The 22,655-nt window shown below is 54.5% G+C and overlaps 1 protein-coding gene and 1 long non-coding RNA gene across 3 annotated transcripts; one reads left to right on the top strand and one right to left on the bottom strand.

The window, feature by feature from the left end:
* Positions 1 to 25: 25 nt before the first annotated feature.
* LOC139019660 (uncharacterized) lies at positions 26 to 18,055 on the bottom strand. Its single transcript, XR_011473129.1, has 5 exons — positions 17,886 to 18,055; positions 7,418 to 7,478; positions 6,525 to 6,695; positions 2,312 to 2,524; positions 26 to 153 (listed from the first exon to the last, which is right to left on the bottom strand). It is a non-coding gene; the product is annotated as an uncharacterized lncRNA (long non-coding RNA).
* On the top strand, positions 17,861 to 22,421 carry TMEM18 (transmembrane protein 18). Of its 2 annotated transcripts, none has more exons than XM_070428602.1 (5): positions 17,861 to 17,999; positions 19,225 to 19,342; positions 20,164 to 20,218; positions 20,712 to 20,805; positions 20,888 to 22,421. In XM_070428602.1, the coding sequence occupies exons 1-5, from the start codon at positions 17,943 to 17,945 to the stop codon at positions 20,981 to 20,983; spliced, it is 420 nt and encodes a 139-aa protein (XP_070284703.1). In that variant the 5' UTR covers positions 17,861 to 17,942; the 3' UTR covers positions 20,984 to 22,421. The 2 variants fall into 2 exon arrangements, with proteins under 2 accessions (XP_070284703.1, XP_070284702.1); XM_070428601.1 differs by having other exon boundaries at positions 19,222 to 19,342.
* The last annotated feature ends 234 nt before the right edge of the window (positions 22,422 to 22,655 follow it).

The following is a 22,655-nucleotide window of genomic DNA, read 5'->3' as shown; positions in this document are numbered from 1 at the left end:
GTCTGCTCCGGGCCGGGCTGCTCCCTATAGCGGGCTCTGCGCTCCGGCGCCCGCTCAAGTGGCCGCGCTGAGTGGCCGTCCCTGGGGCGGCCAGAGTCCGGCCGGTGTCCTTGCCGGGCGTCTATGGGCGGAGAGGCGGAGCCTCTGGCCATGCTTCAGGAGGAAGGAAAAGAAAACACGTTGTTGAGGAAGAAACCAGCTGAGTCGGCCACAGCACCTGGCCTTCCTCTCGCGCTTTCCTGAGTCGCTGCTAATGGAAAAAGGGCTCGGATGCTCGCTCGGCCAGCTGAAGGGGCTGCCCCGGGGACCAGGCGAGGACCCGCAAAGCGGGCTGTTCCCTCCTCAGTGTCCAGCCTCAGTCTCCCTCCCTGGGGTGATGTTTGCCGGGAAGGCCATCTGCCCCATTCCCACCTCATCTCGGGTTTCCTATGAAATCGCTTCCTCCTCTCCTTCCCTCTCTTGTCAGGAGTCAGTGGAGCATAAGGAGGCTACCTCCCGGAGGGAGAGGTGAGGTGAGATTCTACAACAGGACCCAGAGCCCCCCAGTCTCAGGCCACAGGGTGGGCAGCCCCCAATCTCGGACCACAGGCTGGGCAGCCCCCCAATCTCAGCCACAGGGTGGGCAGCATAACACTGTCACCATCAGCATTGAAAAGGTCCCTCCGCAGGGGACAGCGAGCTTGGAGGGAGCTGCCCACCCGCCCGGCGGCGTTACACTTGTGCTGTTGATAAACAGTGAAAAACCAGCCAGGATCAAAACTTGGATTTTTTCCTTGTAATTGGACCTTTTAATGGGCCAGCTCTGGTCACGGGAACGTGTGGTCCCAGGTGCCGACACTGAGTGGGTCCGTGATGGAGGGACATCCTGGCCCTCTGTGAGGAGTGGGGGCCCCTGGGGACCGGTCACCCTGGTGGGAGGTTTGGGTTAGAAATGACAATACTGAGGTTTGGGAGGAGAGAGCCAGGTGGCCGGCAGGGCCGGAGCGGGAGGGACTGGTTCTGGGCCTTGGGATTGCGGCACCACCCGCAGGAAGGCCCCCCAGGGAGGCAGGGAGGGAGGGCAGGGCCCCAGGTCCCAGCCAGGCCTCCGTCCTGGAGATCTCGCTGCCAGACTCCACGTGGGGAGGGGAGGGTGGGGTGGAGAAGGGACCAGGCACCAGGAGTCCCTTCTCGACTTGAGTTAGATGCTGGGAATGTTACCCAAAGGTTTTCCTATCAAAACTCAATTTAAGTCCGGCCAGGGTGGCTCAGTGGTTGAGCGTTAACCTAACCAGGATGACCTATGAACCAGGAGGTCACGGTTGGATTCCGGTCAGGGCACAGGCCCGGGTTGCAGGCTCCATCCCCAGTGTGGGGCGTGCAGGAGGCAGCCAATCCATGAATCTCTCTCATCATGGATGTTTCTATCTTTCTCTCCCTCTTCTTTCCTCTCTGAAATCAATAAAAATACATTTTAAAAAATATCTGCTTTAAAAACAACAATAAAACAGGAACCCGTGGTCTGACGACCATCCCCAGGGCCAGTCTGCAGAGGGGAGTGAGGCGCGAGCTCGTGTCTGGGGAAGTAGCACATGTCACCTCAGCCGCGCCCCCCGCCCGCTGCCCTGAGCCCCGCCCGCTGGCTGCCACCAGCCCCTTCGCTGAGCCGGGGTGAGTGACAGCCCACGAGTCCCCTGTCGTGTCTGCTCTGGGACCACGTGGAGCGTCCTGCCTGTGACCCACGAGGACATCCTGGCATCAGAGCTGTGATGTAACTGCACTGATGTAAGTAGCTTGTTGCTTCAGGACAAGTGCCCACAGCCAGGCACACACGCAGCCTCCGACCACACACGTGGCACCCCTGTGAGCACGCCCCGCACACGGGACACGGGTCCATGGTCAGGTGGCCCCGCCTGCAGCAGCAGGATGTCCTGTGACTGCCGGGCCTGCACGGTGCCGCTGGACCGTGACCACCCTCTGCGGTCCACTGGGCCCTCGAGCCGGTCGCACGCTCACGAGAGGGTTCAGAACATCAGCAGAAGCCGCAGAAAGCACTGGAATAATGGGGCCCCGGCCCCAACTCTGCACATTCATTTGCTGCCTCTTTTTTTTTTTTAATTGATTTCAGAGAGGAAGGGAGAGGGAGAGAGTCAAAGATGAGAATCATTGATCAGCTGCCTCCTGCTCAACCCCACTGGGGATTGAGCCTGAAACCGAGGTAGTGCCCTTGACTGGAATCGAACCTGGGACCCTTCAGTCCACATGCTGAGGCGCTATCCACTGAACCAAACCAGCCAGGGCTCACTTGCTGATAAAGATTCAGGCAACTCACCTCAGGGCGCCACCTGGGGGTCGGACCAAAGCAAACTGCCTTTCTGGAAGGTGAATTGCTCAGGCGGGCTCTACGCTCCAGGCTTGTTCCGGGATCTGAGGACCTCGCTCCTGTGTCGTGTGCTGAGAACACCGGCGTTTGGTGAGATAGGAACGAAGCACCGGAGGACTTTCCTGAGACGCCTGTGCTGTCTGACCACGTCTCAAGGACGAGCTGGAAGATTAAAAAGAAAGCGCCGTTGGAAACAGGAAGTAAAGAGAATGCGTTGGCTTTTTGAGGAGCTCACAGCAGGCTTGTCTGCTGTCCGTCTGTGACAGGCCCAGGCGTGGGCTTCTGAAAGCCCAGGGTGCCCTCGGGTGTGTGTGAAAGCCCAGGTCACACGCCTTTTCTCAACCTTCAGAGCAAATACCACAGCTTCCAGTCGGGCCTGACAGCTGCTTCCCCACAAGGCCCGGGCCCGGCCCCACCCCCCGCAGCCCCCCCACTCCCCCACCTCCCACCCCCCACCCCCAACCTTCCCACCCTGGCCTTGCTGGGTCCGTGGGGCCCTGGGGTTGGAAACGCCTGTGCTGACGGGAACTTCTCTCTGGACGTGTTTGTCCGAGTTGACATGGGACAAAGGCCCCAGGGAAACAAAACAGAACAAAAAGTGTACATTTAATGTTGATTTGAGCAAATTTCAGTTTGAGAGAATATATGTTCTCTTTCTAGGCAGTTTGGGGCTTTGTGATGACAGTTAAGAGTCTAAAAACAAAGGCCTAATTTAGAACACAATCCAGTTGAAATGTTTTCCACGGCTCAGAAAGGTAGATTCAGTCTTGGGTTCCACACATGCTCATTGAAAGCCTCTTCAGCGTGTGAACACGAGGCTGGGTCTCCCTGAGTTTATGGAAGGTGCCGTGTACTCAGGAAGGCAGGCACCCCAGTCACTTCCTCGCAGGTGATATGCCTCCCCGTAGGGAACCCGGGATCAGGTGCCTGACCGTCTGACACGACGAGGAGGACAATCGGGGGCGAGAGTGAGCAGGGAGTGATGGGGAGAGGACAGGCTTCTGGCTGACACGGCAGCTGGAAGCCTCCAAGATGTGTCAGTTTTGTTTCTTGTTCTGTCCAAGAAAAGCCTGGCAAATATTAGCAGTCAAAAATGTTTGTAAGTGGATGGGTAGATGGGTGGGTGGGTGAATGGAAGGATGGATGGATGGGTGGGTGAGTGGATGAATGGGTAGGTGGATGGATGAATGGGTGGATGGATGGATGGATGGATGGATGAGTGGATGGGTGGATGGGTGAGTGGATGGATGGGTGGGTGGATGGATGGGTGGGTGAGTAGGTGGGTGGGTGGATGGATGGACAGATGGGTGGTGAGTGGATGAATGGGTAGGTGGATGGGTGGATGGATGGATGGATGGGTGGATGGATGGTGGGTGAGTGGGTGAATGGATGGTGGATTATGGATGAATAGACAGATAGATGGATAGATGGGTGGGTGGGTGGATGAATAGATGGGTGGGTGGATGGATGGATGGATGAGTGAACGGGTGGGTGGGTGAGTGGATGGATGGGTGGGTGGATAGATGGGTGGGTGAGTAGGTGGGTGGGTGGATGGACGGATGGATGGGTGAGTGGATAGATGAGTGGACGGATGGGTGGGTGAGTGGGTGACTGGATGGTGGATTATGGATGGATGGACAGATAGATGGATAGATGGGTGGGTGGATGGATGGATGGAGGGAGGGAGGGCTAAAGAAAGGGAGAGAGAACACTGCTGACAGGACACCTTGGCTCCCTGCAGGGCACCCTACACGATGCTTCTAAAGCTTGAATTTTCCCCCCACAAGGCCGCATGATTAGAAAGCCATCTATTTACTTTTTTTTTTTTTTTTTTGGTAAAAGATAAAAGGCATTTTAAAAATATCTCCTTTAGGCTTAGTCATTAATGATTGATTTGCCAAGACATGAAGAAAGCTCTATGTGGGGCTCATTCAATTCTCAGATAAAATTAACTGAATAAACTCACCTGCAGTGAGTCCACAGCAGTCTCCCCAAGATGGGAAGGAAATGACATTCTCCTTGCTCAGCTTGGAGGGGTTCTCACATCATAATAGAGCTTCTAAGCCACATGCACAGGACAGTGGCAGATATTTTTGATTTTTAAGTAATTGCTGGTTACAGCTCCGTGCGTTTTCTGTGAGCCAGTGGGCCCCCAACCCCCACCAATGTTTAATAACATTTCAAAGATAAGTTTTCTAACCATAAGAGGGTTGGCTACCGTAAGAAGGACGGAAATAAACATGAAGGTGGGTCCCGGCTGGGCCAGGTGGCCACGGCAGGGACAGCTCACCTCGCCGGGCGGACACGGAAGTTGTGTAGCTGTCTTTCTCCTCGGCGGTGACCAGCATTTGCCGTCTGGAGTGTTTTGTTCATAGGTTGTCCCTGGACCAACATGGTCCCAAAATTCCTCCACCAGCGGCCGGGGGAGTTACCCGAAGTGACCGCCTATTAGGGGCCCCCTTAGGCAGTGCCTGTACTACTCCGTCATGAACAATTAGGAAAGGAATTGCCCTAGCTGGTTTGGCTCAGTGGATAGAGCATCGGCCTGCGGACTGAGGGGGCCTGGGCTTGATTCCGGGCAAGGGCACAGGCCTGGGTTGCAGGCTCGATCGCCAGTAGGGGGCGTGCAGGAGGCAGACGATTAGTGATTCTCATTATTGATGTTTCTATCTCTCCCTCTCCCTTCCTCTCTGAAATCAATGGAAAAAAAAATATATATATATATATATTTTAAAAAGGAGCCAACCTGTGCATTCCTATTGATTCAATTCAGTGGCGATGTACTGAGCACTGGCCGTGCTGGACATATTGTGTTTACAGTAAACGCTCGAGTTACAGGTGGGGGAAGCCTGCTTGACCAGCACGGGGCGAACTCGCCTTCTCTCTCACGTTCCTGAATGTGGCCGAGACAGCACAGCCGTGCACTGAATGGAGCTGCTCTGTGGGCCTGACTCGAAGTAGATTTAATGGCACACGTGCCGGTCCTGTTCCCTGCAGGTCCCACCCGCAGGTCAAGGCCATTCCCCACTAGAATATGTGCCCACGTGGACGGAAGGGGCCACATGCTGACCTGACCAGCTCAGGGAGGCCTCGTGGCGGCCTTGCAAACCCAGAGACTATAGTCACCACGAAGGGGGTCTGAGAGGAAAACTTTTTTTTTTAACTACAAGCAGTTTCTGGTGGATAGTCATGTCCTAAGGCAGTATTTTCCCCATAAGGGTTAATCCTCACCTTCACTAGGCCTGTTGTCTTTTTGCATCTGAGATAACATGCCTGATTAACATGCCTTTGCAAAGACAAAGTAATTTTCCTTCTTCCCCCTTCACAGCACAAAGCCCCTCATTGTTACTGAGTTAATTGTTGACTGTGACCCATCAGGCACCCACCCAAGTTACAAGACGTGTCTATCCTTCACTCTTCACCCACTCCCAGAGGTTCTCCCGAATCTACACCCGTGGATTTCACGGAACCGACTTAAATCTCCTCGGTTGTAATTTATAAAACAAGGTGAAACCTGCTTCCTGGCGACTGTGGACAGTTTGGCTCAAATAAACGCACACAAATTCTTTAAGGTTTGAGTGTTTCTCAGTTAACACAACGCCACTGTCTGCCGGTGGGTTTGGTGGCTGAAACTTGTTTACAGTGAGTCGGTCTAGATACAGCCATGGGCAAACTACGGCCCGCGGGCCGGATCTGGCCGTCTGAAATGAATAAAACTAAAAAAAAAAAAAGACCGTACCCTTTTATGTAATGATGTTTACTTTGGATTTATATTAGTTCACACAAACACTCCATCCATGCTTTTGTTCCGGCCCTCCGGTCCAGTTTAAGAACCCACTGTGGCCCTCGAGTCAAAAAGTTTGCCCACCCCTGGTCTAGAACATCACCCAGTGGGTGCTGGGGTGGCAAAGCCTCCGGGGGGGGGGGGGGGTGTGTCCATTCCTGGGGGTGACAGGCCCGTGGATGGGTGACTAGAGGAGCACAGCGAAGAGCCACACGGAGCCAACACCTCCTACATCCACGCAGTCGGTCAGACACGCTGGAAGCTTCCAGAGGCTTCCCGTCGTGAGAGCCACTCACAGGCTCACTGAAGCCAAGTACCCGTGACGCTCTGTGCTGGTTTGATCTACTTGCAAAATGAGAAAACAAAACAACAACCTACCCTTTTCTTAAGACCACCACCGTGTTCCAGAACATTCCGTTTCTTCCAAGAAGCCAGGGGCCCAGGTGAGTGAGCACAGATTTGTCCACATTTGGCTGCTTCCGGAGCACGGTCTGCAGTCTGCACTCCGAGAGGCGCTGTGGTACTTGATAGGACGCTGGTCATCGGCTCCTAATTGTGTGCAGGTCAGGGCTTAACTCACAGCCCTGAGGTCCCACACCCAGGCCCTGGCTCAGGATTCCTGCTCAGCAAATTCTTCTTTAAAACAAAAGGTAAACTACACACTTTTTCCTTATTTTACTTTTTAAATCACCATTTATCCCCCCTACACCCTCTTCCACCTCCTCCCCCTGCCCAGTAAATTCGTATTTGAATTTAATGTCTTTGGCGCTGACCACCTAGGGTCAGCAGCTTTAGGAAAGTGACTCGTCCTCTTTTATCGGCATTTCATAAAGACGGGCTGAGCATCTGAAGAGACGCTCACCGACGAGGACACACAGATGCCGAGACACATGAAAAATTGCTCAACGGCACTAGTCGCCAGAGAGCTGCCAACTAGAACCACAGCGAGATCGGAACGGCCGCCGTCAATAAACCAACAAACAGCAAGTGCCGGCGAGGATGTGGAGAAAAGGGAGCCCTCGTGCTCTGCTGGTGGGAGTGCCCGGCGCAGCCCGGTGGAGAGCAGTACGGAGGTGCCATAGACTAAGTCATTCCACTGCTGGGTATGTATCCAAAGAAAAGGCATGTGCACCCCTATGTTCACTGCAGCATCATCTGCGACAGCCAAGATATGGAAGCAACCTCGGTGTCCATCGATAGTGAGCGGACAAAGAAGTGGTACTTACGTACAACGGGATATTACACAGCAACAAAGAAGAATGGCATCTTACCATTTTCAATAACACGGGTGGACCCGGCCAAGTGCCATATGGTTTCCCTTATACGTTGAATCTAAAAAACAAAACACAAGACAACGATGAAGCAACAAAACAGAAGCAGGCTCATGGATGTGGAGCTGATGGCTACCGAAGGGGAGGGAGGGGGCATGAAAAAGAAAAATAATAGACAGGCCGACAGAAAACAACTTAAAACAACTATAAATCCTGGGCAAGACAGAGCAAACGAGTGTGCGAGGCCTGGGAGCAGCCCGAGGTCGGGAGGAAAGAGGACTCACCGGCCGGGCCCCCACAGCGTCCGCAGGCCCGGGCTGAGACGCTGCCGGCCTGAGTGAAGAAGCTGTGACCCTGTGTGAGTTTACACAGAAGTGACTTCGGTTTCTACATGACATGGTCAGTGTCAGAGAAGTTGTCTGCTTTCCCCCAGGTGAGGCCTGCTCTCCACTGCCATCCACTCTACCAACTGCTTACAGACAGTCCGTCCTAATCCAGCCGGGGTGTCACCTGAACGCTGTGTGGACGCAAAGGGGCCACATCCTAACCTGACAGCTCAGGGGAGGCCTGTGTGGTGGTTTTGCAAACTCGGAGACCTAAAGTCACCACATAGGATGGTCTGAAATTAAAACTTTACCTAAAAGCAATCACGGTGTGTTGTCACATCCGAGGTCGGCATCTCCCGCGACAAAGGTCAATCCAACCTTAACTGAGCCTGTTGTCTTTTCGCATCGACAATATCCTTGGGAGGTCAAAGTAATTTTTCTTTTTCCAGACTCCTCAGGGCACAGGCCCTGGCTCTGCGAGACCACAGATCTCCTCACTGTTATTGAGTTCATTGTTGACTGTTAACTATCCTGCGTCCACCTAAAAGAAGTGTGTGTCTATCATTTTACTCTTTATGCAATCCCAGAGGTTCCCCCCAATTCCCTTTGCTTTCCCCCGCCTCCCTAATCTGTCACCCATGGATTTCAGGTAAATCACATCTCCTCCTGTGATTGTAATTTATAAAAATAGGTGAAAAACCACCATTCTCCGGAGCATTATCCCAATCCATTGAGATCCTGCTTCCTGGTGATTGTCCACAGTTTGGATCAAATAAACGCACAAAAATTCTTTACAGGTTTGTATGTTTTTACATTAACATGGTCATGTGAACACGGGGTGTGGCTGTGCCAGCAGGAGGGAGTGGTCATGTGACTGTGTGGGCGTGGCCACATGAACAGGTGGAAGTGGGCACGGGAACAAGGAGGCGGGCCACGGGAACACAGACAGAGCGCCGTGTAGGACACAATGATGGACCTGACTGTGTTCCAGTCCGATAGTAGGCAGCTGTCTCAGAGAACCAGGGGGTAAACCAGGCTTCCCCTGGAGAAACTCCTTCTGGGCGTTTCCAATGAAATGAGGAACACACGGGTTTCTACTTGACCTTTTTGCAAAGTCACGCTCGGCGTCTCTTCCCATCCACGAAGTCAGGAGGCGTTTGTTGACATTGGCCAACCACCGCGACCGGTTCTGTGTGCGCCCGTGTGAGCGGACGGCTCTGCCGTGCTGCATCGGAACAGCCCGGGCCAACCCGGCACTGCTCTCCCAGGCTCCTCACGCTCGGTGTTGCCACGTTCAAGTTGGAAACTTCTCCTTCTGGGTTGATAAGAGCCTGGGGTCTGAAGACTTTAATGCGAGTTTCTGGGCAGATAAGTTATAACATGAAGGCGTGACCGGGCGTCACACAGCAATGAGGTCCTCGGGGGAGGAGGCGGCGTGTTCTCCCAGGGGGCGGACGCCTGGACACCACTGGGCTTCAGCACACCCCAGGGTGCCCCGAGGTGGGGGGATGGGGACCTCTTAAGTCTTACTGTGGTCTACATTTACTACTGGGCACCAAGAAAATATACACCCTTACCCCCCTGCCCCACCTCCCCCCCCACCCACGAGCCAACCTAACTCAGCATTTTCGCATTTTCTATTTGGTCGCTGCCACAGTACAAATACATCTTCTAGCCCTGGCTGGTGTAGCTCAGTGGATAGAGGGGCAGCCTGCGGACTGAAGGGTCCTGGGTTCAATTCCAGTCAAGGGCACATGCCTGGGTTGTGGGCTCAATCCCCAGTGAGGGGCATGCAGAAGGCAGCCAATCCATGATTCTCTCTCATCATTGATGTTTCTCTCTCTCTATCCCTCTCCCTTCCTCTCTGAAATAAATAAAAATATATTTAAAAAAAATAAAAATAGAATTCACTTTACCCCATTCGTGTCAGAGCTGTCCACAGAAGCCCTTGAAATGTAGACGGGAGTGTTATATATAAAATAGACGTAAGACATCTTCTCAAAAGGAGGATGTTTTCAACCATAAAACCGTATGTGGTAAACGTGTGCGAATTTACAAAGAAAAGTCAAGGGAAGGAGGAGCTTGGGTTTTACTCAGGGCTCCGCCCACACAGGCGAGTGACTGCCAAATCCATGGAAAGACAGCAATTCGGGTTCAGAGCTGGTGGCTCAGTGAGGAGCCAAGGGTCCCACTGGGGATGTGGGTGTCTGCACATGCATGTGACGTGTGGGTCTGCATGTGCGTGTGTTGGTGTGTGCGTGTGTTGGTGTGTGCCCATGTGAGCGCGTGTGTGGCTCTGGTGGGTAGAAAAGGGGTGAGGGGTGAAGGACACTGGACACAGGGAACCGGACAGGACACGGAAGGTGCCTGCGTCTGGCCGTCACTGGGGGACACAGCTACTGGCACTTGTTCAGGAGCCGGGCCCAGGGCCACGCGTCCTAGTCAGATGCAAACTCTCTGGGCGTGGAAAGCTGAGCCGCAGGAGATCAGACAGCACCTGATAAAACTCACGTTCGACGAGCAGCCTGGGGACATCGGAATCTGACCGGCAGGAAGGCCCCAGATGCCATCTTCAGCCCTGAAAGCCTGAGCGCAGCGGCCAGCCTCCTTTGCCGCGTGGCACATACACTCATCCCTAAAATTCTGCGGCGCACCAACAATTATGTTTTTGGCTGATCTGACAGAAAAGGGTAGACTTTGATTCATTCAGACCAGAATGGCTATTGTTGTTCTTTATTTGACAATCTGAGGGAAAGAGGTCAGTGCCCTGACTAAATGGTGTGGCATGTTTTACAAATTCTTTCATCCTGGGAAAGTCATACAGAAAATCACTCACACACACACACACACACACACACACACACACACACACCGGAAACCGTGCTCCTGCCGGGGCTGACTGGTGCTTAGAAAGCCAGGGGCCGAGAGGCGCTCAGGCGTGGAGTGCGTCAGCGGGACGCGGGTCTGGTCGGTGACGTTCTATCCCTCAGTATCTCATCCAGAAGCCTTTTGAGAAAAACGAAGTATTTTTTAAAATATATTTTATTGATTTTTTACAGAGAGGAGGGGAGAGAGATAGAGAGTTAGAAACATCGATGGGAGAGAAACATCGATCAGCCGCCTCCTGCACATCTCCTTCTGGGGACGTGCCCGCAACCAAGGTACATGCCCTTGACCGGAATCGAACCTGGGACCCTTGAGTCCGCAGGCCGACGCTCTATCCACTGAGCCAAACCGGTCAGGGTGAAAAACGAAGTATTTTTGTGTGATGTCACACACTAACACAAGGTTTCACCACATCACTTACTTCTATTTACTACAAGACAGTAATACCAGGTCCGCCCCTCGTCGCACTTCACCTGACGGCTCCTGCGGGCTCCCACGTCGGATCGACTGCTGGTAGAGGAGTGAGCTTTGCAGGAATTGTGTTCCTGCTAAAGTGGGTGATAAACCAGACCTTCTTTTTGTCTTCGATTTAATTAGGAAACGCAGGATGAAAACGGGGGATTAGCATCCAAAATATGTTGTTTTTCCCCATTTTGGCAGAGTCCCGACGACTCAGAAACACGTGTCCTATGGTCACGCCTTCCTCGCAGATCTGTAGGCGGCAAACATCTCCCGGGATTACTCGTCACCAGATGCTGTTTCTTCTGTCCTGGTGCTTACTATGCACATCGTCTCCACGCATCTGCTCACCCATAAGGGGAACCTCAGACTGAGCTGAATTGGAAACTCGGTCCAACACATTGGACGCAGTAACATGCGGTTAAGCGTCTACGCTAAATAAAAACGAGGCTAATCTGACTAGTCTGTACTTGCAAGCTTTTCACTTAAATCTACAAGCTCCATGAAAATCGCAGATGCCTCCACGGACTCCAAGATTACAAAATGAGCTGATGTTAAAGGATGTGTTAGAAATTCCGAGTAATGACATATCGACTTAATTCTTAACCCCAAAGTGACACGGTACTTTCAGCGATGTAATCGAATATAATTTCAATGCAATTACTGTCTCTGTGTAATCGTCAGCAGTGACTTTGTTAAAGGGGCAGCACTCCGTGGGCATCCAGTGGACAGAGACTTACACGTGTGATATTAGAGTTACGATCTTTCCGAGGAAAGTCACGGTAGCACACTGGCGTGACCTGGGACTGATCTGCTCCTCTTCTTGCAGTTTCGTGACAGGGAACTACCTGGAAAGAGGAGAGCAGCCCTGCCGGTTTGGCTTGTGGATGGAGCGTCGGCCGGGCCCTGGTCGGGCACGTACAGGAGGCAACCAATCGATGTTTCTCTCACATCAATGTTTCTCTTTGTCTTTCCCCCTCCCTTCCACTCTCCCTGAAAATCAATGGAAAAATATCCTCAGAGGAGAATTAACCAAAATAAATAAAAACAAAGAGAACACATTCTTAGTGGCAAAACAATGGGCTCCTCCCAGGAGAAACGTGTGAAGAGACGTTAGCAACGAAACTGTTCTGGGCCCAACCGGTTCAAGTGAAAACAGCTGTGGGTCCTGGCGGCTTCCTCTGGGAGGACGAGATCCCACACGCAGCTCCTGGGCCTCCGGCCTGGGCCTCCAGCCGGGGCTCCCGTCTCGTCCAGTTCCCAGCAGGAGCTCAGACACGCCTGTGTGTGCACATTCAGGACCAAGGACGCGATTTTAGCACCAGAAGGTCCCCAGCTCCAGGGAAAGCCTCGGGGCCGAGGAACCCAGGCCCCTCCCAGGCAGCGGGTCCCCCAGCGTTCCCACCCACAGGCAGAGTCCGGGGTTTCTCTCCTGTCACAGGGACAGACAACTTCAGGACTCAAACCAGATGCGAATTTCCTTCGTCAGAACCACGTGAGGCTGTGCTCACCCTCCCAGCGAACCTGTTGCCTAGCTCACCCGGGTCTCAACGCCCCCGGTGAAGGTCTGAGGGGTAATTTCATATAGTGAGCAAGGAAGGTAATTATAGTGTGAAAATTCAAACGGATGGAGCCATTTGCTGAAGTATAATTATCTGAAATCATGAAGGATAATAATATTCAACAGGAAATATAATTACCTGAATCATTAAGGATAATAATATTCCACAGGACAAAATTATGTTTTACCATGAACAGTTATGTTGATTTGTAAAATGGATATTGAAATGTACCTGTTATAAAAATATAAAGATACTATTTTATCCAAACCCAAAATAGCTAATCGTCAATATAAAATTCTCAGTAGAAAAGCCAAAAAAGGGACTTTCTCCCTCTTAGTCACAGAATGCATACCTTCCATTCAGATAAATATTTATTGATTCAACTGGTATGTACAGGGTGTCCCCAAAACGCATCCACACTTAGAATAAGTATTCATTCCAATGGTCTAAATCTGAAAAGAAAGAAACAGCCATTAAGTTATCAGGAAAAAGCGTGTGCACATTTTGGGGGGACACCCTGTAGGTGCCAGGCATGTAACTGACTCAGTCTCAGCTTCTGAAAGAAAGGGAGTGAGTCCCACTCGCTCACAGGCAGCGCTGACCGAGACGAGTCCAGGGACTAGCCCAGATCTAAGCCACGGTGTCCAGGACAGCGCCGGGTTCCGCAGCAGGCGAGGGGTGAACAGCTGCCAGGGAGGGGCTGGGCTGTGACAGGGACTGGAAAGGAGCTGGCTCGGCTGTGGGGCGGAGGTGAGGGCTGGGTGGACGTGGAGGCAGAGGGAGCAGCACATGCAAAGGCCCAGCAAGCGGAAGGAATGCCCGTGCGTCGGGAGTTTGACGCAGCCATGACCTGGGTGGTGGCATAAGCGTGTGGGTGATGCTGGTATCCTGACATATGAACACGGGAGAAAACCCGGTTTCAGGATGGAGGCTGCGATGCTGGTTTGGGAAATGGGAGCTCATCGGCCAAGCAGGAGGCAGACGCGGGGGTCTGAGCCGCGTGGCCAAGGCCCAGCGGGGGGTCTGGGCGGATGGGGGGCAGGGAACGATGTAGACCACAGAGGAGGGAGGACACCTGGCTACAAGGTGTGGACAGAGGAGAACGTACCCCAGAAGCTCCGTGTGCTCCCGAGGTCCCGGGGAGGGAGGAGAGGAGGAGGGGGGCTTGCGAGTGGGCCAGGCAGGTCTGTGGTCTGGGCACGGGGTGGAGGCTGGCGGTGGAAGCAGGTGGCGGCGGTGACCAGGTGCTCAGAGCTCCGGGCACAACCTGGGAGGGACAGACCCCAGGACAGGGGCCAATACGCCCACTTCGCCCTAAGGGAACTGGACGCAAACGTGTTCATTTCTTCGTCTCACTCAGCTCAGCATCTCCTCCTCCCACCCGTTACAGAGCAGCTAACTGTCTTCATGTGTAGCTCATGGAATGTGTTTCTTCACTGGAATATTCTTAGGCCGCCCTCACCTTAGCCTCCCTCCAAGTGTGTCTCATGGGACATCCTGGGAAGTGGAACTGAATAAAAGTTGAAGTTTAAAAGCCACATCTATCTTTACGTATTTACACAGACACACAGGCTGTTGGGAAATGAGGCAGCTTCACCGTTGGTATTTTCAATAAATAAGCACACCTTTAACTTGGATCTCGTTAAAATGTTCACTAGAGAACGAATCTCCTGATAAGATCAGATCACGCCCCACTTTATTTTTTTATTTTTATTTTTTTAAATTCTCCCCCGAGGATATTTTCCCACTGATTTAGAAGGAGTGGAAGAGAGCTGGAAAGACAGAGAGAAACATCGATGTGAGAGAAACACATCGATTGGTTGCCTCCTGCACAAGCCCCGACCAGGACCCGGGCTGGGAGGAGCCTGCAACCAAGGTATGTGTCCGTGATCGGAATCGAACCCGGGACCCTTTGGTCTGTAGGCCGACACTCTATCCACTGAGTCAAACCAGATAGGGCTGTTCTCCATTTTAAAACAAGGGAGTATTGCTTGTGATGTCACAGACCTCACCAGAAATCCCACCACTGAAATCGAAGATGAGTCAGCAAGGACGAGAAACGTGTCCCCAAAGTGTAAGACCAACGGACTGCACGTCGCCTAAGAGACCAGGGAGTGTCTCCTACAACCACACCCGGAGAACGGCCTGGCACGCCCTCACCAGGACAGCACACCCCTGCCTCAGGCCCTTCAATGCTTCCAGCCCCTTCCAAGGAAGCAGCTTAGTCAAAATCAGAAAATGCGCTGAGTACAAATCCAACATACACGCAGGACACACTGCAGGGACGGCTCTCCACCAGTGGGCTCCACCACGGGAATGCAGATGGCCAGGCACACGGGCGTATGGGCTCCCTTAACTCAGCAGCATGTGGAACAGGGAACAGCCACCCAAGGGGGGAAAGACATTCCTATACCGAACAAGAGACATTTAAATCTGGCCAAATTCCCATTATTCACACAAGCAGCCATTACAAAGAATGTGCTGTATTTTTTACATCAGAAAAAAAATATATTTATGACTAGAAATATACTGGGTCTTAAACAACTTTCTTTGATAACACTTTTCTAAATAGAAGCACGAAGTTCTCTTTCTTAACTGAAATGATTACGTGACTATGCAAATTCAATGATGTCACGGAGAGTGACTAATAAGAAAATGAGTCTAGACCCCAAACATTCAAGTAAAAATGAACAGCCAGGAGAGGTTCATAGGGCGTCAACATACAGGGCCATTTTTCAACTATTTAAGCTGTGACGGTAGCTACAGATGTTCATGTTTTTAAAGACAGATGTGCGAACAGGATACTTAACAGATTCGTTTTCAATAACTGGGAACCTGAACCTTCCCGTCCACTGGAGTTCAAGGGCGGCGCATTGAGCACCCAGCATTTCTGAAAAAAAAGTTATTCTTGCTCTTCCCATTCTCTGTGTCATTATTCTAATACTTGGTGTCCGATGCTGACAAAACTTCTTGCAAATACAGGTCACTCAGGTTGTATCATACAATCAAGGCTCTCCTATGTTCACAGCAGCACAATTTACATAGCTAAGATTTGGGAACAGCCTAAGTGCCATCAGCAGATGAGTGGGTTAAAAACTCTGGTACATCCACACAATAGAATACTACGCTGCTGTAAAAAAGAAAGAAATTTCACCATTTGCAACAGCAAGGAGGGACCTGGGGAGCATTATGCTAAGCGAGATAAGCCAGTCCGGGAAAGATAAATATCACATGACCTCACTCATTTGTGGGATATAATGAACAACATAAACTGATGAACAAAAATAGATCCAGAGACAGAGAAGCATGGAACAGGCTGTCAAACCTCAGAGGGAAGGGAGGCGGGGAGTAAGAGATGAGCCAAGGGACGTGCGTACATACACGCATAACTAATGGACACAGACACTAGTGGGGAGGGGGCATGTGCTGGGGGGCGGCGGGGAGAGGTCAATGGGGGGAAAAGGAGACATGTAAAACTTTCAACAATAAATAAATAAATATATACATATATATTTTAAAAAGACTGCAGGCTACAGAAAATAAATTAAGAAAAATTAAAAAACAAAAACCCCCACAGCAGCACGAACCCATCCTGCAGCCGACGGGCGACCAGCGCCCCCTGGCGGCGCGCTCCAGAGCCAGCGCCCACGGAATCCACAGTCGCTCACGGAGCGTATTGGGGGCCTTGCCGTTCATTTCTTTGTAAGAAACTGGAGTGATTGCCAATACGCATCCGCGCGGTGAGTTCCGCGGCGGGACAAACCCGCTGCAACCACACGAGGACAGCGAGACCTTTCCCGGCGGGAGCGCTCCTTTCCAAACCCCAGCAGCGCTTTCTGCCCGTCAGCCGCTCGGCGCCCTCAGCAGCAGCTGCTTCCAATGGCACCGGCCCGTCTCCCGGGTAGCCGCCCCTGCACCGGGCTCCGCTGCAGAGACTTTAACAGACCGGGCTGCGCACGTGCCGGTGAGGGTGCTGTGGCCGCTGCGGGTGGGAGCGGATGGGGAGGCACCACCTGTGCACAGGTGTGTGTGAGTGTGTGTGAGTGTGTGTGTGAGTGCGTGTGAGTGTGTGTGAGTGTGTGTGTGTGAGTGCGTGTGTGTGTGAGTGTGCGATCTCTACGCCCTGGCTGAGAGGCACCACCTGTGCACAGGTGTGTGTGAGTGTGTGTGTGAGTGTGTGTGTGAGTGTGTGTGTGAGTGTGTGATCTCACGCCTGGCTGAGGGGCACCGCCTGTGCACAGGTGTGTATGTGAGTGTGTGTGTGAGTGTGCGATCTCTACGCCCTGGCTGAGAGGCACCGCCTGTGCACAGGTGTGTGTGTGAGTGTGTGATCTCACGCCTGGCTGAGGGGCACCGCCTGTGCACAGGTGTGTATGTGAGTGTGTGTGTGAGTGTGCGATTTCTACGCCCTGGCTGAGGGGCACCACCTGTGCACAGGTGTGTGTGTGAGTGAGTGTGTGTGAGTGTGTGATCTCACGCCTGGCTGAGGGGCACCGCCTGTGCACAGGTGTGTGTGTGAGTGTGTGTGTGAGTGTGTGATCTCACGCCTGGCTGGGAAGCATGTGACAAACAGTAACTTGCAGGAAGCTTCCCACCTGCCGGGGTCTGGGCATTTCTCCGCTCGCTGTCACTCAGGGCCCCGGGGGTGGGGTGGGGGTCACCGCCGCCATCCCGTAAAGTCCAACGAGGGGACACGGGGCCTGGCTGTCGGACCCGCATGTCTGCGTGTGGGCGGGAGAGGGGGCTGGACCAGGGCCGGAGCGGGCAGCCCGGCCGCCTCCGTTTCTCCCAGGAAAAGACCATGAACTCGCAGGCCCTGGACGCCACACCGGGCACCGGGCGGCCCGCGGCTCCGAGCGCTGCGCTCGGTGGGAGGGAGGACGGGCCGCGCGCACAGACCGGGACGGAGGCACCGTCAGGCCAGCACAGGCCGCCTCTGCAGCGGCGCCGCGCTCCGCAGCCCCCGCCGAGAACCGCAGTCCCCGCCCTGGCGGCACCGCGACTCCGACCGGCTCTGCGCGCTGCCCGGCGGGCGCCCCCGCCCGTGTCCTGCTGGGAGGGCGCTCGGGACAGACGGTGACGCTCCGCGGGCCCTGCGGGCACCTCTGTGCTCACGTCACCACCGCGAGATACCGCGAGATGTGCGCTCGGACCGCGTTCACAGGGGACGCCCGCCCCCTTCAGGTCTCGCGACACACGAGACCCCGGGAGGGGCGACGCGAGAGGCACACCTACCGGTAGTCGGGCGGGCTCAGCCTGACGGCGGCGGCGAGGGCGGTGTTTCCGGGCACGATGCCGTCCGCCTTCTCAGTCACCTCCTTCCCCGACAGCATTCCCGCCGTCATCACGGTAACTTGGCCAGTTCGGTGCCGGCGGTTGGAGCTGCCCGAACTTCGCAACGTCCCCATGGCGTTGGGGGCGGGGCCTGAGCGTGTGGGGGACGGTGTTGGTGGAGCGTCCGGGGCGGGGCCTGAGCAGTGTGGGCGGGGGCCTGAGCAGTGTGGGCGGGGCCTAGACAGTGAGGGCGGGGCTTGTGGGGGGCGTGGGCGGAGGGGCGCGGTGCTGCTCTCCCCCCTCCCTGCCTCCCGGAAGTGTGGTGCCCGCCCTCCCGGTGTCCCTCGCTCTGGACCTAGGGGTGGGCAAACTTTTTGACTCGAGGGCCACAATGGGTTCTTAAACTGGACCGGAGGCCGGAACAAAAGCATGGATGGAGTGTTTGTGTGAACTAATATAAATTCAAAGTAAACATCATTACATAAAAGGGTACGGTTTTTTTTTTTTTTTAGTTTTATTCATTTCATACGGGCCGGATCCGGCCCGCGGGCCGTAGTCTGGACCCTCGGACGCGAGTGGGTGGACATAGCTCGCAGCCAGCTTACCAGCCCGGCTGCATGGTCCTGCGGGCCGGCGTGCGGGAGGGCGGCCGCACGAGGCCTGAAGGCTCCGGACCCAGTCCCGGGGGCCTGGTCTGCAGCCGGGTTGGGGCAGGGCGTGGATCCGAGCACAGGCGGGCATCTGGCCGTGGGGTGAGGACCTGCCCACCGTGAGGTTGCGCAGACCTGGGCTCGCAGCACTGTTTGCAGGCTGGGGCAGGGCAGAAGGAAAAGCAAGTCTTGCCCTAGGGGTGGCTCGGATTTCTCAAGGCCTTAAGTCCTGGTTTAGGGGCTTGAATTAGGGGTCTTGAGGGGGCGTAACCAAGTGCATCTCCTGAACAAGCCACTGACTTCCTCCTCCCTCCTGGGACAGTGACCCTTAGGGTCCACTCCTCTCACAGTGTGACAGCTTCACAAACCCCAGGGTCCGCCTCTTTCCCCAGCATTAGACCCTGAATTCCTCTCCAGCCCCGGGGCCATGGTAGCCATGGAGGGGTCCTGGTTCCCTCCTTCCCTTCCCTCTCCTCCCCCACTTCTGTGAGGCCCGGGGTCGGGGGCCTCTCTGGACGCCTTGCTCAGTAGCCCCAGAAGTAAGTACTCAGGAGTGAGGGGTCACTGACTCCCCACTGACCCTGGAGACCTGAGGCCTGGCCCCCGAGGGAGTTGATGTTGACGAGTGTCCGACGGTGTGTCCACAGCAGATAGACTGGACGGAGCCCTGGCTCCTCGGCCTGGTCGTCTTCCACGCGCTCTGCCTGCTGCTCACCTGTGTGTCCTCCCGGCGATACGAACTGCAGGTCGGGCACTTCCTGTGCCTCGGTGAGTGCAATGGACAGAGCTGCGTGATGTGCCTTGCGTGTTCTCAGCATGTAGCGTGTTCCCGGGGCCCAGCCCTTCTGTCTGAGGCTCTACTCTTAGTCTCAGGGCTCACCCTGATTTCCCTCTCGGGAATTCCAGAGGTAACGTAATTTTGTGGATATTGTATTTGAAAGGAATCTACCGAGCACCTGCCTTACCAGGGAGGGGTCGGTACCAGTTGCACAAGACGAGTCAGGGTTAGTGAGATGCTGATTCTTTACAAGCTTTTCCCCATGGGCGGAGCGCCGTGCTGCTCGCTCTGGCAGGGAGGGTGCGAACTGGGAAGGACACGTGCACAAATCACCGTCCCTGCGGCTGGGGTTCCTGCTGCCCTGGCTTGGCCCCCAGTGCTGCTGCTCACAGGGCGGCCCCTGTTGGCGGAATCGCGAGGTCTGGGCTCCAAGGTTCTAGGCCCCGCTGCCCAGCGTCCCGTTGGCCTGACCTGTGCCTGGGGCATGTAGGTAACGGGGCAAATAGCCAGCGTGGTGGCTCTTGGTTTTCGGGCAGAAGACTGGATTCTTGGGGCTGCGTGTTGCTGAACAGCTCTGCATGGTTTCACTGCGACGTGGAGACTGACGTGTGTGGACCTGGTTTCCTTTCGGTTAAGGGTGTCCTGACGTTTTAGTGTTATAATTGTTCTCTGACGTTACATCTAAAGGAGAAATCCCATTTCTCCTCGAACTCTTGCTGTCTTGCGTTTACACTGAGCATGCGTCTGTAGGGGATGTTTCCACAGTGACTCCTGGTCAGCCACGCAGCTTCTAACACGGTTTCTCTTGCAGTCACCCTGGTCTATTGTGCTGAGTACATCAATGAAGTGGCCGCCATGAACTGGAGGTGAGCCCGGTCGGGCAGGTCGCTGTCCGGCTTCTGCTTTTTGGAACGAGCACCTGCATGCAGCACAGCAGCCTCCGCTCGGACAGGGTTAGGCTGAGAAGCGCTCCTCACACATTCCTACTGGCAGTGCCAGCTGAAAACTGGGTGATGCTGGCCATGACCTCGAGGGAGAGAGAGGTCAGGGGCTGTTGAAAGTGATGTTAGCGGCAGAGTAAGGAAGTGGCCTGATGGCGTTGGTGCGCGTGGGCCGAGTGGAGAGCACGCTGCAGCCTGTCCCCGCTCCCGGGACCACCATGTCCAGTGTCGGGGCCTCAGCTCCGCCTCCACCGGACGTCAGGGTCTGACCATGTAGGACCCGAGGGCCGGTGCTGTTATCGGGGGTGGGTTCTGCCTTCGTGACCTGAGACCTCCAGAAGCCTCACACTAAGTAGAGAATGTCATTTAAAACATTGTTTCGCTACGCCAAGTGATTTTTAAATTTTTCTTGAAACAGGTCATTTTCGAAATACCAGTATTTCGATTCGAGGGGGATGTTCATTTCACTGGTGTTTTCGGCGCCGTTGCTCCTCAACGCCATGATCATTGTGGTGCGTAGTTACGACTGCTGCGTCCTCGCTTTCCCTCTGTACATGTGCCCAGTGTGAACGCTCTCCAAACTCCTGCTTTCAGATCATGTGGGTCCGGAAGACGCTGACTGTGATGGCCGACCTCAAGGCCCTGCAGCAGAAGGTGAAGGAGAGGAGGACGAGGAGGAAGGAGGAGTAGTGGCCCAGCGGCCGCAGCGTTCTTGGAGCTGCCCCGTCGCCGTCTTGAGAACTAAGTGCTGGCGTGGCAGGCCCGTCCCAGCAGCCACCGTCGTTTGTAAAGATGGTTTTCATCACGACACTGTTTTGTCTGCAGCTAATTATGCTCAGGTTGTCTTTGCCGGCCGGTTATGTGACCTGGGTTCCTGCAGGATTACGATGTGTGATAATAATCCCCCACAAGTCATAGCATCCAGGGTGTTATCTCGGTCGCAGTGACTGGACACGCAGTGACAGGTGGGTCACGAGGCTCCGGCACGAAGCCCCATGTGGAGGACGGAGCTGGGCCTTTCTGGAGCCGGCTCTCGGGGGAGTCACGTAGCCAGCTGGGAGCTGGTCCAGCCGCAGCGCGAGTTGAAAGTCCCTGTCGCTACAGTGCAATGCTGGTGGGACGCAGGCACCGGCGTTGGGCCAGGGGTTCTCCTTCATGGACCGCTGCCCGGCTTTCTCCACCGGCAGAGAGTAGTGAGGCCACGGCCACAGCTGAGGCCCCGGGGTCTTCAGGGCCTTGGAGGTCAGCACAGTGGCCCTGCACAGACCGGACACTCGGGGCCTCACCAGCCCCTGGTATGAACTAAGTGTCCACACGTCTCAGCCCCTCTCCACACGCTCCCGGGGGATAAGGCCCCTGCAGTGCCGCCAGCCGCTGAGCGCCTGGGTGATTGACAGCCGGTGCCCCTTCAGAACAGTGTCACTCACGTCACAAACTAGCGGATTTGAAATAAAAACGAACACAGCAGCCACCCACGCTGTAGAACACACTCTCCCCTGTGTTCAAAACAAACACCCGTGGGCTGTGTCCTGGGCTGGAGCCTCCAGTTACACTGAACAGATAGCACTCAGCTAAGCAGTTCCCAGCGTGTCTGTGACGGGTGTTAACTCCGTGTAAAACGGTCAGACTGATTCACACGCCTGGGCACCATCACGTGTCCCCGCTTTCCCGGGTCCCCTGGTTCGCTCCCAGCGCGGTGTGGCCCCAGGCGTGTGTCGCTGAGTGGTCACTGGCGGGGCGGGCGTCCTCCATCAGCCCCCAGGTGACCTGACCCAAATGACAGCAGTGCCGAGGCAGAAACGGGTACCTCGATCGGGACCCTGGAAGCGAGGTCCTGACAGGACGCTACGTCTCAGCATCCTGGACCCTTCCCGCGAGGCCGGCCCTGGGAACAGCTCTGTCCCGGGACGAAGCAGAACAGGGCTCCTTTGCTGCTCCTTTACGGCTCGATTCCCGGTCAGGGCACAGGCCTGGGTCTCGGGCTCAATCCCTAGTGGGGGGCGTGCAGGAGGCAGCCCATCAATGATTCCCCCCTCTCTGAAATCAATAAAGATATATTTAAAAAAAGAACTCAGTTTATACTTGGCATGTAATATAAAGATTCACAATTCTGAAATATATTTAGTAGACATTTGTGGGATTTTGTCTTTAATTTTTTTAGCATAACATTCAGCCTCCACACGGCACTTGCTTTTGTAGTGAAGCTGGTGATCGGCTGGAGTGGGGCTGGTGACCAGGGACCAGATGCGATGTTCACCCCCTGGAATCTGCCCTGAGCGGAGGGACTAAGGTTCCTGGGACTTCGGGCCTTTCCTGGTCCCAGGGTTTCATCAGGGGAGAGAGTGGCTGCACAGGGTCCTGC

Source organism: Myotis yumanensis, unplaced genomic scaffold (assembly GCF_028538775.1).
Source record: "Myotis yumanensis isolate MYYU_CA2020_CCGP unplaced genomic scaffold, mMyoYum1.0.hap1 SCAF_11, whole genome shotgun sequence".
Lineage (NCBI taxonomy): Eukaryota > Metazoa > Chordata > Mammalia > Chiroptera > Vespertilionidae > Myotis > Myotis yumanensis.
Note: the sequence above shows the minus strand (reverse complement) of the source record. Positions and strands in the feature narration are given on the sequence as shown.

Coding starts and splice junctions, on each gene's coding strand:
- TMEM18 (XM_070428601.1), top strand. CDS start 17,943: ATGCCGTCCGCCTTCTCAGTCACCTCCTTCCCCGACAGCATTCCCGCC. Junction 18,000..19,221: donor GCATTCCCGCCGTCATCACG/GTAACTTGGCCA, acceptor GTGTGTCCACAG/CAGATAGACTGGACGGAGCC. Junction 20,219..20,711: donor GTGGCCGCCATGAACTGGAG/GTGAGCCCGGTC, acceptor TTCTTGAAACAG/GTCATTTTCGAAATACCAGT.